This window comes from Anser anser, assembly GCF_964211835.1.
Source record: "Anser anser genome assembly, chromosome: 16".
Classification (NCBI taxonomy): domain Eukaryota; kingdom Metazoa; phylum Chordata; class Aves; order Anseriformes; family Anatidae; genus Anser; species Anser anser.
The window spans coordinates 8,462,701-8,483,788 of record NC_139737.1 but is presented as its reverse complement, the minus strand read 5'-3'; the positions used below and the strand labels follow the sequence as shown (position 1 = coordinate 8,483,788).

At 42.6% G+C, this 21,088-nt stretch overlaps 2 protein-coding genes across 7 annotated transcripts in view; one reads left to right on the top strand and one right to left on the bottom strand.

Annotated features, from left to right (window-relative positions):
- Nucleotides 1-12,593, bottom strand: part of RIPOR3 (RIPOR family member 3) — a 58,619-nt gene extending 46,026 nt beyond the window's left edge. Inside the window, exons 1-3 of one of the 4 annotated variants that reach the window (XM_083801401.1) lie at nt 12,503-12,593; nt 5,824-5,923; nt 4,993-5,072 (exon numbers count right to left, since the gene is read on the bottom strand). The gene's annotated coding sequence lies outside the window, so the exon portion shown is untranslated. Of the gene's footprint in view, nt 1-4,401; nt 4,825-4,992; nt 5,073-5,285; nt 5,331-5,823; nt 5,924-12,043 lie in introns of those variants that run through there. The other 3 variants (XM_083801400.1, XM_083801402.1, XM_083801399.1) reach the window with 3 other exon arrangements.
- A 103-nt stretch (nt 12,594-12,696) lies between these two features.
- The window catches only part of PARD6B (par-6 family cell polarity regulator beta), a 28,012-nt gene continuing 19,620 nt past the window's right edge, over nt 12,697-21,088 (top strand). For all 3 annotated transcript variants that reach the window (XM_083801418.1, XM_083801416.1, XM_083801417.1), the window contains exons 1-2: nt 12,697-12,964; nt 17,061-17,283. In XM_083801418.1, coding sequence (XP_083657544.1) covers nt 12,899-12,964; nt 17,061-17,283 — 289 coding nt within the window. In that variant the 5' untranslated portion in view covers nt 12,697-12,898. The remainder of the gene's footprint in view (nt 12,965-17,060; nt 17,284-21,088) is intronic.

The following is a 21,088-nucleotide window of genomic DNA, read 5'->3' as shown; positions in this document are numbered from 1 at the left end:
TATCTGCAGAGTTTCCAATACAATTATAGGCGCCAACCTGTTCTGCTGCAGTTCTGGCCTTCATGGATGTTTTTCTTGTTATTCTACCCCCAAACAGCGTACAAAACGGTAGGAAAAAAAGATACCCTTCTGTGGTCAAAGTGAAAAGGAGATATTAAGGCAATTTATGTTGCATTTTGTCCAGATGAATATTTTCATAACAGTTGAGAAAACAATATGCTGAATAGAGTACCCTATGGCAACAATTCAGAGTAAAAGAAATGCGAGCTAAAATCCAGGGCTCTGGTTGCTTTAAGCCTTCCTAGGCAAGATTAAATCAAAATATTTCCTATATACATTCTTTCTTTTCATCAGCATGTCAACTACAGTAAGTAAGAATGTGCTATTAATTCTCAGCATCAAAATCTGGGATAATTTTATATAGTTGAATATGTTTCCTTACTTTAACAGAAACAACTGTTACTGGAAATATTTTCCAAAGCATGCCGCAAGTGGAGCTAAGTAAATCTGCAAGCACACTGCACACTTTTCAAGGAAAATGTTTCTAAAAATGAATCAGGATTTAATAAAAAGTGTCTCTGAGGTATGTAACATGCCCATAATACAGTGTTTTTCAATTTTCAACCCTGTATAGAGCTTTTAAAACAATAACAGATGGACAAAACAAAAAAAGTACAATTCTTCCTTATTCTCTCATGCACAAACATATAACACACGTAGAAAACCAATGACATGCTCTAAAACATTAATACTGCTTTTACATTTTCCATTAGAAAGACAACTCGCTTGCGATTCCTTCTCCTTTTAAATTGTTTCTGTGGCAACACATCTGGTGCTATAATTCTGGGCCAGAACATTAACTATCCTGAAAGAAGAAAGTTATGTTGTTGTTCTGGTCTGCAAGAATGTGAAGCAAAGAGAGATCTGCAAACACATGTAATCGTATAACCCTTTCCGTCTTCATAGGCGCACATACTGTTAACTATCAATACTTATGCATAGCTTAAAAGTACAAGTTTTAAAATGTTCCTACAATGGTTAGAGAAAACTGTTGTGAGCACACATTCTATGAGCTTTTTTTTTTTTTTTAATAAAATGATGAGTGCTTTGTTACTGCTGCTCCTACCACATGAAAAATGTGAGGAAAGTATTCAGCTAAGAGGAACAAGGTTCATTCTTAATCATAAACGTAACTTGCCCTACATCGTTCAGAACGCTTGATATTGATTTCTTATCATCTCTCCAATACTATGTAAACATTACTGTACTATCACCATTTTACAGATGAGATACGTCAGGAGCACATAAGGCCAGAATGTCTGAAGTGTCTGTTAGATGTGAATGCCTCTACTGCTTGTTGCCCATACTGATGCATGCAGTCCTTGGCTCTGTAAGCTGTTGAGGACCAACAGATCTTTCTTACTTGAAATTATAGGAACCTATTAACACTTTGTTTATGTTTTAGAGATCCCAGCTTCAGCTTGCCAGCATTCTCAGAATCTGTAGTCTGAACAATTTAGTTATAGAGAAAGGAAAGAAAAACAGGAATAAAAACTTAGCAAACTGAACTTGGGGCTGTAAATTAGCATATGAACATTTTTTTTTAATCTCTAATAATCTGTAAGACTATACTCCAAAGCAAGTTATTAGGGGCATTTTACAGTTCAATTGAGATTGACACCATAAGATGTCAACACTACGGTGGATCTCAGTCCATGATGTAAGAACCAGAGCAGTTTGCAAGGACTACTGCACTTTCAGCCTGAAATAGCAGGAGTTAAAAAAATAATACTGAAAATAGATTTTTGATACTCCATCAAGCAAATCAGGGATGAATTAATGGAAAGAACATATCTGATGGATAAGAAAATATCACTGACACAGTTACTTTTGCAATAATCGCATTTTAAGTTCCCCATGAAACAGATTTCATTATTTAACTAGAAATAGCCAAGTTCAAACCTAGATCAATTACATACAAAATGGTTTGTTAACTACACTTACAGTATTTTCTGTATTAGTGACAAAGAAAGCGAGATCGTCTGGTATTCTGATCCTCTAAATTAGTAATGATTAAATGCACTGACTGGCTGAAAACCAAGTTTTGTTTTTTTTTTTCCTAAAATGTTGAATAGAAATTATGGTTTCAGGCCCTATGTCTTTGAAGACATATTGGTTTAAAGCAATCTGCACTTAGGGAGAATAAACTGGCAACAGAAACGGAAAAGTTGGAGAAAGTGGATAAAAACTGTTAAGTCAGAAACAGACCTTTATGTCCCTCTTGGACTAGTGGAGGCGTCATCTTAAGATCAGAATTAAACCCAGGACCCTGAGCACCTGTAGTCATTAAAGGCCTGCTGATGGTCTTTGCAAGACTTGCTGTCTGTATAATTTTGGATTGTCACCAGCCAGTCACCTTCCAAAATCCAGTTCTGGTCAATAACAACCTGGATAATTCAACTCTGTCTGTTCCCTTTTTCTCAGTCTTTTGGCTAAGAGCAAGTGTGTATATTAAACTAATATTAAACCCACTATTTTACATAAAATATTTACTCTTCCAATGTAGCCTCACTATTTATTTCATCCAAAGGGCATGATTAACAACCCGTCTGAGACATGTCTCATTCCCTTGCTTTGTTTTACATAACTTTCTATACTTTCTATAACTTTCTCTTTTGTCCTGGTGCACTACAATTCCACATTATCATTCTTCAAGCCCTCGAGAGAGACACATTACAATTGTAACTTTCCCCTCCCAATAGACTGACTTCCTTTTTAGCTATAATGGCCCCACTCCACTTCTCAGGTTCTTTATAAGCACATTGTAAAGGAGTATTTGCAGAGAAATTAGCTGTGGAAGGGAATAAAGTGACATTGGTTGATCTGCTCTTACGGGGTCTCAGGTCCCTGCCTGGATTGATCCTAAGGAACCCAGGGCTGGAGCGAAAATTGCAGAGCAACTCTGCTGCTGCTCTTCATCTTGACATAAGGAAATCATCTCGTCTTTATACTACCCTTTAGGGAATAGCATTACATAACTCACTGTTTGGCCTATATTTCACCATTCTTGGCTTCGTGCTGTTAACAGAAATGCCACTCCTTCACTTCAGTCACTGACTCTAGAATTGAGCACAGGATAGGACACACAACCTGTTGTCTCACGGACGCCCTTTCATTCCTCTAAACAATATTCAGAATCTAACTGGCAGAAAAAATTAACAAGCTAGCTGTTCACTACCATATCGCACGTGTTGCATCCCTGATAAGTTTCTCTCTAGACGTGGGGCACGAAGTGGGCTTGGTCTGCTACTCGGTAACACCTCCTTCCCATTTGGGCACTATTACGTGTAGTGCTTATGTCATCCACTCTGCAGAATTCAGAGCAGCAGCATGTAACTGAGCAACTGCATGAGAAATGAACATTACAGAGAAGTTCCTAATGTTCGTGTTCCACTAGACACCACATCTTTCTCAGACACCTCTCCATTCAACATAAAACGTTCCCTCAGATGTATGTTGCGTTGTTTACCACCCTTACACAATCTAAAATGATCATTACTATGCTTTTTCTTTTTCAGTAAAGTCTTTCCAAAAAGATTATGTAATGCCCCTCATTAAAAGGTGTAGCTCCCATTTTACAGCTGTGAAAACACTGGTAGAGACAGATTAAGTCTTGTTACCAACTAAGTGAATGACTGAATCGGGAGTTTTGAGTACTGCTGCTCTGACTCTGGTTCGATACTCGCACGCTCAAGAATTATGTAACATTATTTTCCAAATTCGTTCAGCTTTCTTGGGTTGATGAACAAGTCAATTTCCATATGGCCCAACGTATTTAAAACTTATTGAAAGGGGAAAGTAAACTCTGTCTGAAGCAAAACGTAACCGGGCCACGATCCAAAACCTCAATCCATATTTATGAGCAAATAAAATACAACCTCTACACAGTCAAAAAGAGCTTACAAAAATATTACCAGCCCGTACAGCGACACCTCCAAAACACAACCCCCGCAGGATGGCATAAACGTCACCCTGCTCCTCTGACTTTTCCACCTGCCCCAGCCAGGCATTCACCTCCCGAGGGGTTCCCGGGCGTCTCCTGGCACGAACGCGCTCACCCCTGGCTAAACCACCACCGCACCTCCCCGCTGCCGCAGCAGGGCTCGACGCCTGCCTGCTCACGGCTCGCGGCTCTCCGGAGGTGCCCCCGCTGGAGGGGCCGGGCAGCCCTTGTGGGTTTCCCGCAGCTCTCCCCGCTGCGGTGCCGGTGCCTCCCGGTTGCCCCGCGGCTCCCGGCCGCCCGTTCCTCCACCGGGACCGGGACAGGCACCGGGACCCTGCTTGTCCCCGCCGCCAGCCGCAGCCCCGCGGAGCCGGTGGTGCGGCCAGGTGCTGCCTTACCTGCGGGCTCGCAGAGGCCGTGCCGCCGGGAGGGCTCCGCCAGCCGCCGCTTATCGCCGCCGGCTGCCGCCCGGCCGGGCTCCGCTTCCAGGAAGCCGCGGCTCCGGAGCGCTGCTGGCTCGCAGCTGGCTGCCGATCGCCCCGTCCCGCTCGCTGCCTCCCTTCCTCCCTCCCTCCGACCCCCCTCATCCTGGCAGGGGGGCTGGGAAAGTGCAGCGAGGCTCCGGCACATGCCGAGCTTGCGGTCACGGCCCGGACCCTCTGCTATTAATCAGGGAGCATCCCAAGCGCCCCCTCGCTTGCTCCAGCTGCTTCAGCGCCGGCCCCACCGCGCCGCAGGGCCGGGGCAAAGGGGCTCCGCACGCGGGGCCACCCACCCCCGTCCCCCGGGCATCCCTCCTGCCCCTGCTCTCCTCACCATCCTCCCACAGCCCTCATCAGCCTTTCCCTAAGCAGCATCTTTCCTTCTCCTATTGCCTCTTGCCCTTCTCCATCCCGTCCTCCCAGAGGTTTTCTATTACCGCACATGTGTCGTTCGCTCTGTTTCCTTCTTTGCTAACCCAAGCCCTTTCTGCTGCACCCACTACTGACCTCGTTGCTTCCTCAGGCAGGCACTGCTCCTCCAGAATGAGCTCCCTTCTGCTTGTTTTCTGGACTCCTTCCACATAAGCCTGGCAAAAAGATGTGAATTTGTGATGTAGAAAGCAGGACGAGATCCTCCCAGGTTCCCTGCCTCACCATATGAACCCACACAATCGCATCTCTTTTCTTTTGAACAATGCCTTGCCAGGCCTTTTGTAAACACCAACGCACAACTGCGTTCCTGCCCTGGGCACAGCACCTTGTATTAATTACGGTGTGTCTCATCCCTCTTTCACTTTCACCTGTTTTTTCGCCATTTCCCCGTGGAGTCAGCAAGTTGATTGACTGACAGCACAGGAAGCTCGACGCTCCCCGCGAAGCAAATGAGCTGACTGTACGGAAGTTGGATGTGCTTGTAAGATAACTTTATTACTAAACGTGTTTGCTCCCCTTCTGACCACGTTCAGCAAGACCTAGGACACACAGCAGGCTTTCCTACGATCCTGTCTCAGGAGGATAAAACGCAAGCTAAAGCTCCCAAAGCACCAGATGACCACAGATCCCCCACAAGAACCTGTCAGGGCAGAGTTATTGCTCGTTTACAGTACTTGATGGCGTTGCTTAAATGAAAGCCTTGAAAAGGGAAGATCTCTCACATAACTGAAAAAAGCATGGTTTTACGAAGATGCAGGAGGGAATAGACACACATGAAGGTGAGAGCAATAGGAGACAAGAACAGATGGGCTGATGGAGTCAGCTGAACAAATAACTCAAGCACTTTCGGTTTAATATGCTTTAGAATGAACAGTGTTGAAATGCAAGTAAAAGTGGTTTTCATACCTGATCTTGAAACCAATAGGTGCTTGGAGGGCTGAAAAAGGCAACAGTGATACACCACGGAGAAGACAAACTGCAGAACTGATGTTCCTAGCAAGACAAACTGCAAGGAGATGTAAATACATGGACTCGTGCATGTAACAACATTACATATTCTAAGAACTGTAACTCTACTTATTGTTCTCTCGCCTTTCCTGGTATTTGAGGGTTTTAAGATCTATCACACTGCTCGAAGAAGCATCCCCCTGGCAAATACAGCTATAGCAGTCTAAAATGGAGCAAGCCACATGGCCAGCCTCTGCTTGGGGTTACTAGTCTTACAGGGGGGTCAGCAGAGCTGGCTGCGTGCTCCTTCCTCAGGCCCGGCAGCGTGAGCTGTATCGGATCAGCTCACACAGCACAGGGCTATGCTAAAACCTGGGCTGTGCACTGCAGCCATAACAGCGCGGGCTCGTGTCTCAGTGTGCCAGCCACGCAGCAGGGTGGAGCACGCAGGGGCTATTTTAAAGCAACTTAACTGGATTTGCAGGAGGACGTTTGTCAGAACACCAAATCTCTGCAGGAGCCCTACACAACTGCTGTTGACCAAGAAACCTTTACTGTTACTGTCATTTCCTCTTGACTTATAATAAATCGCACAGACCACACCCTCAGCTAACGCAAATGACCGAAGTTCCATCGCTCCCTCTGCAGATGTCCATATTTAGTTCAGCTGAGGATTGGTCATATGTGTTTTTATTCCAGTTTATTTTTTATGATCTTCATTTGCTGTGTCTTCATCTGGTGTGTTTATGTGGCTGGTGCTTGGTTTTCATTATTTTTAACTGCATTTCAGATTATTTGCTCAACGGTTTTGTTCACATTCTCTCCTTTTCCATGAAATTGTAATAAAACACTTGGCTACAGATTTTCCAAATTGAATACTGATGTTTAGTGCAGCTAATTATGTAGCAGGGTTCAAAGTGAGTTCTATAATGTAACAATTTACATATTCTTGAAAACAATGGACACAAACCTAAAAACTATTGTTACAAGCTAGTTTCACAGTCTTCTGGAATTTCCTTTAAAAATACATATGTTTGGTATTCTCACGCATATAAAAAGCAGTAAATACTCAATTGCTGCCACCATTATAATATTTATGAAGAAAAAAATAAAACACATTCTGATGTCTTTCAGACCTAAAGGGCCATTAAAAATGCGAGTATGTTTTCTCCAGTAATCTCAAAGCACCTCACAAATATTAATTCAGCCACTTGACATCCATCAAGTCACGTGCCAACGATACACACAGATCATTCTGCAATGAAATATTCAGGACAGTTGCAAAAAATATTATACATTGACAGTTCCAGCCACACCAGTGTTCTGGAAGAATCGGATTCACTTTAAACAATTTTAATAATTATCAGATTGACTTTAAACAATGTTATTGTTTAAGTACTGACTTAAGTCATTCTTATTCGGTCTCTAAACCAACTGAACTATAGACAGAAAACTCTGAGTAGACCAGGCTACTCAGGAAGATCCAGACTAAACTGACTTTTAACAAAGGCTCCTGTAAGCCATACCTCTGTTTACACTAGCAGTAGCTAATAGCTCAGCTAATAACCTAGTTAGCAGTCTTAATATGGTCCTTTACCCCAGGCTAACCTGGAGAAAACAATCCTTCTTCTTGCAGCTCTTGGTGCAAGCAATATGTATGCTAACAGTTCCTTGTCTCTCCATACCACCCTTCTTTATTTTGCATTCTTTTCATTTTAAAATGCTACTTCAATGTTAATTAATATGAAGTAATCTGCATAGAAACAGATTACCAATACGTTGGCTAGGCACCTTTGTTACTGTAACACAACAAACTTCAGACGTTCAAGCACACCATCCCTATATAAAGAATATTTACCGAGAGTTTCTGAGAGCGTGTTATAATAAGATTAAACTGTAGTTACATGGATCCAGAATTCTAAGCATTTGAGTTTTTGCTTCTTTGTACATCCATCTGCCTGCACTGGAAATTCTAGTTCACGGTGTTATAAACTCAGGAGGGAAACTAGAAGATGGGCCAACAGAAGCAGAGAATACGCTCTAAAAGCTGAACAGGACTGTGACAGTGGCTGAACTCACATGGACGCAGTATTTCCAAATGTGACATGCATGGAAAAACTGAATTGCTTTGCCTCTCTTCCCGGCTTGCCCTTTTCTATTTGCACTTACTACCAGTGGATCAGTACTACTCGGTTATAAGCAGTGACAGCCCTATTATGTCAGCATATACACGTCTGCCTGCTTCAACTCCGTAGCTTCGCACCGGGTTCTCCTCGCTCACGCGTGCTCGCAACACACCCCGAACAAAAAGCCTGCAGTCGTTTCCACGGCCCGAACGCGGCGCTTGCTCCCAGCTCCCCGAAACGGGGCTCGGGGCCCCGCGGCCCCGCACCGCCCCCTGCTGGCACTTCCCGCCGCGCCGCCGGGGGGCGGGGCCTGGTGTTGGGGGCGGGGCTTGGCGGGGGCGGGGCCTGCTGTAAGCCCCGCCCACGTGCCGGGCCCCGCCCCGCGCCGCCCGCAGCAGCAGCCGGGAGGAGCCACGGCACGGAGCCCGGTAACGAACAGCGAGCGGTGCCGCTGTGCTCCGTGCGGCTGCTTACCGCTGTCACCGGCAGCCACGCGGCCGGCCCCGCTTCAGCCCCTCCTCGCCAAGCAGCCGGACATCTGCTTCTGGCAGCTCCGAGAGCAGCCTCCTCCTAGACCAGAGTACGGGAGCCCAGGAAACGGGAGCTAAGTGCAACGTTTCGGGAAGCACGTCCGCGGCTGTAAACGCGGGAGGTTTGCAAACACTGCCGAGTGCTGGCAGCCAAACCATGCCGAGTGCTTAAACCTCGTACCCCGCAGGAAGAGGGGGTATAACAACGCTGCAGCCCAGCTGTGTAACAGGAGCCCGATGTGTAAAAGATGAAACTGTCAGGACCCACAGCGGCTTGGCAGCTTTAAAGCTCAAATGTTACCTGCGTGTTTGATAGGTAATTAACTGGCAAAGCATGCTGATTTGCTCCGTTAAGCATACCATGGGTAGTCACAAGTAATTTTAAGATCTATCAAACACCATTCTGTCTAAAAACATTCCTTTGTAGTAAAAGGCGTTAAGTTCGCATTATTCAGCAGAAAGCACTTAAAGCAGCATTTATTCCAGGCTGCAGCTGCTAGCAGGGGGCATTTTTATCCACCAGTAGCAGGAAATGCTTTCGAGACAAGCTTAAAAGCAAAGTCTTTACTCCAAAAAGTTTAAGTGGAGCTTTTTATCTAATTCTCTCTTTAAGACAAAACTAAAATTCCAAACTCTACCAACAGGAAGCCTAAAAGACAATTCTGAGCAATTATTCCTCTGATCCATCATATTTTTTCCAAATTCTAGATCAAAAATAGTGAGTACTGGAGAGATAAATAACTAATGTTCATATACTACCTTAGGGAAGGAAACAAAGTGTTATCTATTGACCTACGCAGATCTAGCAGCAGCATGGTTTCTAACTATATACTTGCACCTATACAACCGCTGTACTGTTGGTAGGATTGTATTGTATTGCTGATTTGCATACAGGAGAAGCTACATACTATTATATCACTACTTCCGTGCTGAAAGTCATTTTATAGATATGCAGTTAAAAAACAAATACATCCGTTACTAAAAAGCAAAGCAAAACAAAAATCCCCCCTCCCCCCCTTAAAATGTACATGGCACCAAGTGTCACAATTCCAGGATAAGAACTCAGTTCTTGTCACACATGCACTATTTAAATATTACTGTTCTTCATAAGTTAACTAAACTGCTGTGTAATGGGGTTTACTTGATGAGCTTTGTGCTTGTGTTTGTATAGTGCTGTTGGTACGGATTGTATTTCATGGAGATAAAATATAACAAGCTACCTTTCACAAATTCTTTCTATATAATGCAACATTTGTAAATTCAGGGATCCTACTCCAGGATCACAAGAGTTAACAGAATATTATGAAAATAACAGAACGTAATGTTCCATGGCTTCGTGGGTACCTATAAATAGTGCTTTACAACATTATTTGCATTTGTGAACATCAGATACCTCTACAACAAGAATGGCTTGCCTGTATTTAGCAGGGGAAAAGGAAAAACAATTTGATGTCACATATATCCCTAGCATTCTGAAAACAAAGCTATCCAAGCATATACACTGTTCTTGAGAACTCCACTCTTTGCAGGGAAATATAACTGCTATACAAGATGAATGTATCAAAAAGAAAGCCTACAAATTCTATTTGTGAAAAGAAAGGAGTAGAATCTGTGATATGACCTTATTATCATTTTAAAATAAAACTTCTCTTCCCATAGAAAAAAACCTCTCATCAACTCCAGTATTTAATCAGATTGCCACCTGCTTGATCTAATGAGCAAGCACTGTCCTGTATAAATAAAAAATAGCTGAAGTTAAATGTAGAAAGAGCATAAGCTCTGAGTTACACAGTAAAAGATTTGGTAGGTCATCAATAACAGTCAATATATGCTGGTAGACATTTTTTATTCTTAGAAGTATTCTTTCAACTCCCAGGAGGGCTGTACGGAATGCCACTCCAATTAAAAAGTGGGAAATACTGAGATGGGAAAGAAGCATCTCATTATACTCCACGGTGGACTTAGTGAACTAATTTCCCCATGAAAACAAACAGGAAAAAAAGAGTCCTCCCACAAACTTCCCCAGCTATCCAGAGATTAGGAAACCCAACCTGTCTTTCAACTTCACAGGAGCTGAAACTAAAGGTGCCATGAATAGTCGTGATCAAGTCATAGGTTTTACAGAAATTGTGACTAAAATAGCTCTATAAACTTGTGCTACTCCTGGCACAAAATGCCTCTCTCCCTACCTTTATCTGAAATCAAATTGTTTATTGCATTCCTTCCTCACACGTCAGCTCCTCGTGATGAAAGCAAGCCAGTGATTAATACATTTTACCAGGTTGGTTTCAGTGACTTGAAATGAATTTGCCCTGACTCCTTAAGCATGCTACCACACCCACTGAATGGAACTCCAACCATTCGAGGAATGCAAGATAGAAAAAAATTATCTTAGACGATACCCCATAAATCTATAGCAATAAAATTAACTGCATGATGGCTTCAAGCACAAATCATCTTCAGAAGGTTCTTCCCCCCTTTTCCTCCAAAGAAAAATGGCAAACCAATTGCTTAAAAAAAAAAAAATCCACAACTGGAAAAGATGTTCTTGGTGCTTTCCTACAACTCTCTAAGACAAGCACACCGTGGAAGACAGAAATGGAAAGTAGTCCAAACTCTTTCCAATTTTGTAATTACAAAGTGACAAAATGGAAGGTTTTATCCAAGTCCTGCTCACGTAGCTGTAATCTATTGCCTTCTGTTTACAACACACAGATTTTATCTAAATTTGCAGGCTAGATTCTCATCATCTTGCAGAGTAGAAACAAAACATACTAGATGAAGGATGGGAAGACCAGAATTAGCCTAGACACTGTCTGACAGCAAACTATACTTAAGAATTAACAATATCCTCTGTAGTAATTACAACTTGGCTTGAGTGATAGCTGCAATTTCTTTGCCTTTGGCATGACAAGATCAACTGTACAAAACATTACCGACTTAAAAGTGATTCAGTACTGGATTTTTTTTAATATTACTGATTACCAGCTGAGACTTAAGAACTGACTAGACACTCACACCTTGCCTCAACCGCAAGGAGCTGTTTGAACTCCTGAAAGCAGTCTGCACACAGCGTACAAGAGGATGCCTCACACTGAATTCCCTTCTACCAGTTTTATGCGCTGGGAAAAAACATAATTTCAAAGGTTTGTTGACATAACTAGATCAATCTACATGCTTTCTGCCTGTATACGCAAAATTATGTAAATGAAAAATCTTTTTTCTTCAGATTGTAAAACGTAAATGGTCTCCCCATTATGTAGGTTTGTCAGTCCCTTAACAAGGAAATTAAGTAGGCCTTTATATGAAAAAAAATGATTTCCTGACAGTATAAAGCCAATAAACCAGGCCACAAAACCAACCATTCAGACATGTTACCAGATCCCACAATATTAGATGTAGTTAAAATGAAAAACTCCTCCAACAACCCTGCAGCCAGGATGGACTTCAACGCATCCAGAGAGCAAGAGTTCAAACTTCTATCCCACTCCTCCAGATACTCTCTATGTAACCTGTAAATACCTTCCACGTAACCCGTGCACACATCCTCGAACTCAGGCGCACGTCCTGCACCAAGCTGCCGGGCACCTGAGGCATCGCCCCCTGCCTTCAGGGCGGCCGGGACCTGGCAGCTCCTCACAGAAGGCAGAAGGAATCGCAGAGTGGTTTGGGCTGGAAGGGACCTTAAAGATCATTAAATTCTGCGATTAATTAATTAACGATTAATACCCCAGCAGGGGCAGGGGCACCTCCTGCTCCAGAGGGCGCTCCACAGCCTGAGGCCAGGCCGGGCGCAGCACGGGGGCTGAGGAGGAGGAGGAGGAAGGGGGCGAAGCGCTGCTCTCCAGCCGCCACAGCCCTGTATTTACACACAAGACCCAGCTCCTCCAGACCAAAGGTTACCAAGTCACATCCCACGCCCGCTCCCTGAGTTTGTTTTTTTTTTAAAAAACCCTCCCGTGCCTCCCTATCGCGTCCCACCTGCCCCCATCCCCTCAGCGGGGCGCCGCCCGCCATCTTGGAATCCCGCCGAGCTCCGCCGCAGGTGCGCGCCCCCGCGCCCCCCTCCTTCACTGCGCATGCCCGCGAGCGGCAGGTGCGCGGCCCCGCCCGACTGCGCAGGCGCAGTGGCGGCTCGGCGCCGCGGCCCCGCCCCCCCCGCGGCTGGCAGGTGCGGGCGGCCGCCAGGCCCCGCCCCGGCCCCGCTGTGAGGGCGGCGGGAGGCGGCGGGCGGAGGGCGCCGGGGGCGGGCGGTTTTGGGCCTCGCTCCCCGCCTCGATCCCTCCCTTGTCGCCTCGATCCCTTCCCCAGCGCTCCTCGGAGGCCCCCCGGAGCCGAGTAAGGGGACGAGGCTGAGGTGCGGCCCCTCCCGGCGGCATGAACCGGCCTCACCGCGGGGCCGCGGGCAGCCGGGGCCTGGGCACGATGGAGGTGAAGAGCAAGGTGGGTGCCGCGGGCGGGGGGCGGGCGCGCTGCGGGCTCACCTGGATCCGGCTCCCTGAGGGCTCCCTGAGGGCCCGGGGCGCTGTGGGGGCGTCCGTGGTCCTCGGCGGGGGGAGAAAAGGGGGCTTGGGGATCCGGGGGGGATGTTGGGCCCCCAGTGCTGCACAGGAGGGGAAGGAGGTGGAGGGGGAGAATGCGGGGGCGTCTGAGTGGAAAGAGGGGTCTTAGGCGGAAAACCCAAACCTCTTCTTCGTCCAAACCAGGAAAGAAATATTTATTTATTTATTTATTTATTTAACTTAATGATTCTGCATGTGTATACTTTGTTGTTGTTGTTGTTTTTTTTGTTTTTGTTTTTTTTTTAAAGTAGAGCATATTCTTATAGCTCGCCCTACTCGGTAGAGTAGCTACCTGGCTACGTTACCTTACCACAGCACTTGCCTTCTTTTATAAACTCCTCGAGGACTTTACACTGGGAGTTACTTTATCGAGCCCATATCTATCTTACGGCTAATACCAACAGTTTCTTGCTGTCAGAGCTTCGCACAGTTCTGTAAATCATCTCTCATCAGTATCTCTGCATCCGTTCTTCCAATTGTTAACTTTTATGTGCTACTGAGCCACAGTCTTGTTGGGGTTCTTAGGCTTCTTTAGGGTTCTGAAAAATTTTTTCTTTGTTCTCGTTTGTATGGATAATGTTTCTTTGATTTATCATTTTGCAGTTACTTGTGAACTAAAATTTACAGCAGTAAAGGTATTGGATCCTAGACATCGTAAGTGGTGTCAAGCTATTAAAAAATATATATATAACTTGAGATTAAAAATCCTTTTCCATTGTCTGTGCCCACCTCTACAGGAATGTGTTTTCTTCTATTGGTAAAACACGTCTCTTGTATCTTTGTTTTTTTTCTAAACTAGTCTCCAGTCTGTTTGCCTGTGTTGTGTCCTGTCATTTCCTACAAATCAGGTATCGCGGCTGCACTGTGGGTGAAGCAGCTAGGACTTGGGTGTCTTTTTCTTTTCTTTTTTTTTTTAAGATTAATATGGCAAGCGCTGAAACTTCTACTAGAAAATGCGTGGTTGGCTTCTTTAGCTTGCGTTGGTGGTAATGATTTTTTTAAAGTGTTGTTAACTTAACCTTCATGTGGACAAAGTCAAAACACACAGGAATACCTGGCAGCCACGCTTCCAAATACTAGTTAAATATAGCTGTTGCTGTGGGATATTTCTTGCCTTAGCCCAAATTACTAGGTTTGATGTTCCCCCGATCATGTGCTTTGCTTGATTTAAAATGTATCTGGCGATCAGCTCTGTGATGCACCCTTTGGTATTCATAGAGAAGTGCTGAAGTTCTAATGAATAGGGACTGTCTCTTAAGTGCATATTATAAAGCAGGTTTCAAGGCATTCCTCGAACTACTTGTCGCTAATGCATTATTTAAAATCACCTTGATTTAATGTAGTGTAGTAGTCATCTTCCTTCTATGAAAATAAGAAATTCTGAAAAGAAAGGTTCTGTGGGAGGTGGAGGGGAGCATTACTGCCTGGCTTTGAAGGCTGTGATGCACAGCTCCTTATTTAGGTACTCCAAATCAATAATCGTGCCCTTACTGACAGATGTCAGCACAGCCCAACAGTACTTGTTGTTATATGAGCAAAATTATTTTGGTAGTCTAGCTTACTCAGTTTGGGTAAGTGGTCTGAGCTAGCCCTGGGAAGCCCCATAGTATATTTATTCTGGCTAACCGTTTCTCTAATCATAGACAAGTTTTATACCCCCTCTTAGAGTTTCTGGTGATGGTATGAAAGCCCCCAGATAAACTTCTAGATCCTGAGACAGAAAGTTCAGGTCCCTGTCCTGCCCCCCCCTTACGACTTGGAACAGTGCTTTTTTTCAGAATGAAATCTAATACTGATAAGACAAAGATGGATACAGTAGCTCTAAGTTTTGCTCTGTCACTGTTGCTGGAGACCACTAATAGTATAGCAGCAGTATGCTGCGTTATAGAGGACTTAAAGATTCCTCTCAGAAGCTACTCTTATTACGTCCTCTAGTAACTTTTTAGTAAGTTGACATAGCTTGTTTTCCCAAATGAGTTACCACGTAACAGCGGGTATTTGTAACCAGCTCCAGTAGCAGGAAGCTTTCCTTTCTTAAATTAGTCTCTTAGAATCTTTTGTCTCCTTTAAACTTCTTACAAGTTGTTAATTTTTGCTAGTGCATCTTTTTTTTTTTTAATGGAATTGAGTGCAACATTTGATATGAAACGAAAACAATTCAGAGGGATAAAATAAACTGCCCATGAAATTGCATGGTTTTACTTTTGTGTTTACCTGCTTTCTAATAGCGTTGAGCATATGGCAAGCCCCGTTAGGAAGTAATAGCCAGATGATTTGTTTCTTAGTGTTTGCACCAACTTCATATAAAATCACGTGGAAAATTAAAATCCCAAGTTTGAAAAGCTGGTCCTTTGTCTGCCTCCTGCAGTAGGACTTAACACTTCCTTCAAGTTGAGAGGTTTGTTCGCTTTTTTAACTTAATTGTATTTAAACTACATAGTTTGTCAAAGCCAAGCAAATGGAATTTGGTGCAATGCCTGGAGAGTTTCTGTAGTGTTCATACTTCAAATAGCTGAAGCAAGATTAAATAGGAACATGAGACAAATTCTTTCACCGACGTCATAAGTGAGCATGCTGCCTCTGACGTGGAGGGAGGGCCTCCTGCAGGCAGCTGTTTGCTTTTTGGTAAGCACACATGAATCATTCTCCTGACTTAATGTTCCTATCATTGGAGTGTTTCTAGGAGAGGAATGCTTATAGCTAATAGATTCCTTTATCTGCTTATAGATTCCTTTATCTGCACCTTTTGGAGGAAGGTGAGGTGTTGGGAAGGGCAGGGTGTTTTGCTGTGTTGTGTTGGGGTTAGCACATTAACACCCCACTAACATCAGGGTCTTTATCTCCTTGTTTTCATTTCTTTGTATGTGTGAACTCTTAAGCCTTTATTCTCCTAAAGGTTGTAATCAAATGTGAGGTAGGGTTGGTCTGGGTCTGGAGGCCTGGTATTCTTTGTGCACCCTCACATCTGCTGCGGGTAGCACATACCTGAAGCTGACGCTCAGACTTCAGTCAGTATTTTGTTCCATGCGCCCTTGTGCTCTGTTCACAATTAAGCTTAAAGCATTGTTAGCATTAGTTTTTAAAAACTTATATCTTACTTAGGGGAGTAAAGTTTTAGTGGAATAGGGAGCTGGGTTATTTTGGGTGTTTGTGTTTTTGTTGGGTGGTCATAATGACTAAATGCACATGCAGCCCCTGAAAGTACAGTGCCACTGATGAAGTGTGTGGGATTTTGTGTATTGTCTGCACCTCATCTGTTTTAAACCTTGGATACAGGTACATTTTAAATGTCTGTGCAATCAAGTTTTGAGTCTTGATGGCAGAGGCAAATCTTTTGAATGCTTTTAAGGGGGGTAGTGGTTGGATTCCCCCTTGATTTCTTTCCAAGCAACAGCAGAATTGCCTTAAGACCATATCACTAAAGCTTTACTGCGCATAGTTTGTGCTGAAAGTCAGGAGCCGTTCTTTACATCCGTCAGGTCAAAGCGGCTTTTTGTTTGTGGTCTGAACAGCTAGGAATATGAACACTACTAAGCCTTGTATGCATTAACCAGAGCCGTATATCAAACTATGCATGCCATTCTAATGTGCTCAGAAACTTCCTTGAAAAACTTCAGGTAGTCACATACCACAGAAAGTCAATCACGCTTGTTTTTGAGACGCCAATAAACATCAGTGCTGGGTATCAGTTCCCTCCCTTACCCAGAGCATGGCTGTTTCATAAGCACGTGAGAATTTGCTGTTATTCTTGCACTGGTTTGTCACCTTAATGCTAACTTCCCATATTAGCAAATGCTTCCACATAAACAGCAGTGAAAGCAGCTTATGATAACTTTGAAAAAAACAATGTTAATGGACCTTTGTACTCCCCTTCAAAATTAATGGTTATAGTTTCATTTACTTTTTTAATTACAAAACATACTTTTGCTCAAGTATATGTTAGGTTTCCGTACGAATAAAGATATATTTTGTTGTAGTTTGGAGCAGAGTTTCGACGGTTTTCTCTGGAGAGGTCCAAACCTGGGAAGTTTGAGGAGTTCTATGGATTACTGCAGCACGTGCACAAGATACCCAATGTTGATGTCCTAGTGGGATATACAGACATTCACGGAGACCTGCTGCCTATCAATAATGACGACAACTATCATAAAGCAGTTTCCACAGCCAATCCTCTGCTCAGGATTTTCATTCAGAGAAAAGGTAAGCACACTTGAAGCAGGTGAATCATTTGTTTGCAGTACCATGCTGCAGTAACAGTATGACGTTTGGAGGAAATGCCCTATTCTACAATGTTGAATTCCATAATTATAGATCATGAAATTTATTTACAACTCTTCTGTCTTGCAAGAGCTTCTTCCTCAGGCAACCTATTTATGCTTTGTGCTTTTTGCTTGTATTTAGTTTGGTTGGATAAAATCAAGTTAAATCTCTAGCAAATGCTTCTCTCTGCTTCCATTTAAGTAAATGAAAATAAACTTTCAGCTCAGTATTTCTAGGGTTTTATGCTCCATATGTTGGATGCGTTTCATTTAAAATTCCAGCCTTGATCAGACAAGGGGAGAGGCCATTACAGCATGGAAAAGAATCTAGAAGGTCTTACTACATGAAGTATTAAGTATCAGTATAAAGACTAACTTTTAATATGCCATTTTTATCACACTTTCTGAATAAAACAATCAGAAGCTTTCAAAATGACAAATTGATTGTGCAAACTTCACAAATGTAAATGCCACTTAGTTTGTCAACTTGCTTTTTAAAAATAGCATGTTTTCTAGGTATAAATTCTGTTTGTCTTTTTCAGTGTCTGCTTTCATTTTGGTCTGGCGGCAGAAATCAATTTTGAAGTTGTATTTGTTCTTGTCTAGTAGAATACATCCAGTATAAGGAACTGAAGAAGAGGGGGGAATCTAATGATGCGACTTGAAATTGTTTTACTCCAGAGAAGCCAAGAAAACTTAATTTCTGCATTTGTTGGTTTTGTACCTACTTGCATACAGGGGTGTGTGTGGATGCATGTATGTGCAAATGTATGTATGTGAACACATGCATGCGCAATTCCTGTCATAAAAGTCAACTGACTTGTTCCTTAGTTATTCTGTAAAGATGTGCGCTGTTCCTGGCTGTTGCTTGTTGGCAGACCTATTTTTCTTGGAAAATACTAGGCCATCAGAAGCTTTTATTGACTTTCCCACTCCAAAAAATGAACAAGCTCCACAACAAGCAGCCTGACACAAAAACAATATTCAAAACTAGTGTGGCTGCTTGCCAGCTGCTGTGTTTCTGACAATGTATTTGTCTTGTTGAGTGTAGTATAGCAAGGACTATATGCTTTCATCCCTGAATTGCCAAGGGGACAAACTATTTGCTTTAATAGAATGGTGATGTAGAAGAGGTCTATGATTCCATTTAATCTCTTACAGTAGCCATATGACGAAAACAGATAAGCTACTTTGTCAGACTGGGATTATTGAGGTTACATTTTAACACCATATGTTTTTAAATTGTTACTAGTGTTAAACTCTTAATGCCGATTCTTACTAGGATAGCATCTTTAACACTTCATTCTTTGCATCTTTAAAGAATGATGGATTATTTCTTACAATTCTGCAAGAAACTGAGAATAGAATTGATATAATGCACAGAACTTGAAATAAGATTAACCCACATAAGTTTATCATGACAGGAATTGATTGGCAAGAAAAGCTATATAGAAAGTAGTAGCTGTCATCACCTTCCCTTTGGCACTAGCCTTCTGGCTGTAGAGTTTATGGAAATAAAGAACCTGGTGAGTCCAGTACTTCCAGCGCTGTACTTTGTTCTGAGTTATTTGTGACCACTTTGATCACTTCTCTTGATTAAATGGAGGTTTAACATCATTGTCTTGCAGAACAGGGGTCTATATGATGGAGAATGTGGAAATAATTTGGTTCAGTGTTTTATTTCTCATAAGTTATGTAACTAATGCTGAACTGCATGAGTTTGAGGTACATGTGCAGCAGTCTTACTGTTAAGGTGTGATTAATTCATCTGACTGCACGGCTCCTTATTGACTGTACGTCTAAATCTGAGAATCAAATGCTTGAACAAACACTTCCTATTAGTGGGGCTGCTCTGATCTGTGCTGTTCTGAAACTACAGCGATAAACAATTCCAGTTTGTTTTCTTCTTGTCGTGGTTTTTCATATACTATATAAAATCAGCTGAAGGGTTCCCTATGGGCTTTCTATTGAAAAACTGTCCTCTTTTTGTATGCCCAGCAAGAATAGTTGGGAATTTAAGGTCTTTGGCAAAAAGCCACTGGGGAAGGTGGCAGCAGTGTGGGGGAGAAAGTTTGTGTTGTATTAAGATACGAAATTTTATTACATTATTTTACTGGTCTAGAAAAATGCATTATTTTTTGAAAGCTAGTGTAAGATACATGCAGACTACAATAAAATCCAGGATAAATAGCGTTAGTCTGCATCCAAAGAACACTTTAAGGGGTTGAAGTGAGAGCAACAGGGTGCTTTTGCAATGCTACTATGCAACAATTGTGGTAATGCAAGTCTAACCTAGAAGTTTTGTCATGTCAGAGTAAGCATACTTTTGTCTAATCACTTCTGACTCCTAATTTAGGAAAACTGGAAAGCTGTCTGTCCTAAGCATGTGTATGCTAGTTAATGTGGAAAGAAACCTGGAGATCCTCTAATGAAATTATTCACCCTCTCAAGTTTTTCTAACCATAAGTATATTCCTGTAAAATACTTATTTTTCAGTGTTAGGTCTAAATTAGAGCTTGATATTGCACAAGTTCAGAATGGCTATCTGTTTGCAGAAGATAGTTGCCTACTGGAGTTTTATTCAGCAGTTTAAGAGATTAACAGGTACTGTTGACATCTGGAATTTAAATGTTAGACTGATGTATCATGATTAAATCCAGATGCATGGGAGTCGATCTGTCTGTGAGAAAAATCTTACTGGAGATAAAATCATGGAGGGGAGACAGTCCCCACAGGCACTAAAGGGCAATTTGACTTGGGGGATTTTGCATTATGAATAGATAAATAATATAGACAATAACTCAGACTATGTATTTCACTAACATCCATAAAACTCACTTGTAAGAATAGTAAATTACAATATCAGTTCTTCACTGTACATTGATTTATAGAGTAAAAAGTAGGTTCTTTAGTTAATTCACTTCTACTTCTTGAAGTAGACTTTTTTGCTGTGAGAAAGCTTTATTTTGGTGAAAAGACAAATTGGCTTTTTAAAGAACAGTGGGGAAGATCCCAGCTGTATCGTGTCCTTTTCCTGAAAATACTGGTTTGTTATAACTTGTCACTAGATCAGACATGATTTGTTAGACCTTACTTAAAAATGGTAAACTGCATTCATACTCCAGTGTAGTAAGGATTTGGGGTTTATGTAAAGTTACCCCTCAAGAATTACATTTGCATTGGCTTGCAAGCCGATCAGAAAAACACTGTAAATATGTCTCGAACTATGTTAAATTGAAACCAGATTTGGCACTTGCTGGTTGTTTTAAATTTCATGTAGTAAGCATATACAGATTGGTGCCACCTTGAGTTTCAAGCTAACAAAAAAATCACTCCTACGCTATGTGGACGTTCTTCTTAACATTATCTGTAGTTAACACCTTGTCCTTTGGCTTTATGCCGAAATAGTTTTCACTGCAGCTTTAAACTGATTAGCTAGGTGCCAGAACAAAGATGCCTTTGTACTTGAGAATATTGCTTTAGAGAAGTTGTTTAGCAGTGGAGAAGTTAAACAGTCATGCTGTTTGGATGAGATATGGAGAGATGAGTTTGCTTCATCAACCTTTCACTATCCCCCCCCCCCCCCCCCCGCCCTCCCTCCAAATTATGCAATTTTAACTGTGTATCCTAAGGTTTGTAGTAGTTTTGAATCACCAGACTGTTAAGTCTAGTTGCGATGCAAAAAAAACAAGAACCCTCTGCTTTACAGTTTCTTAAATGTTTTGATGTACATAGCTTGCAATTTT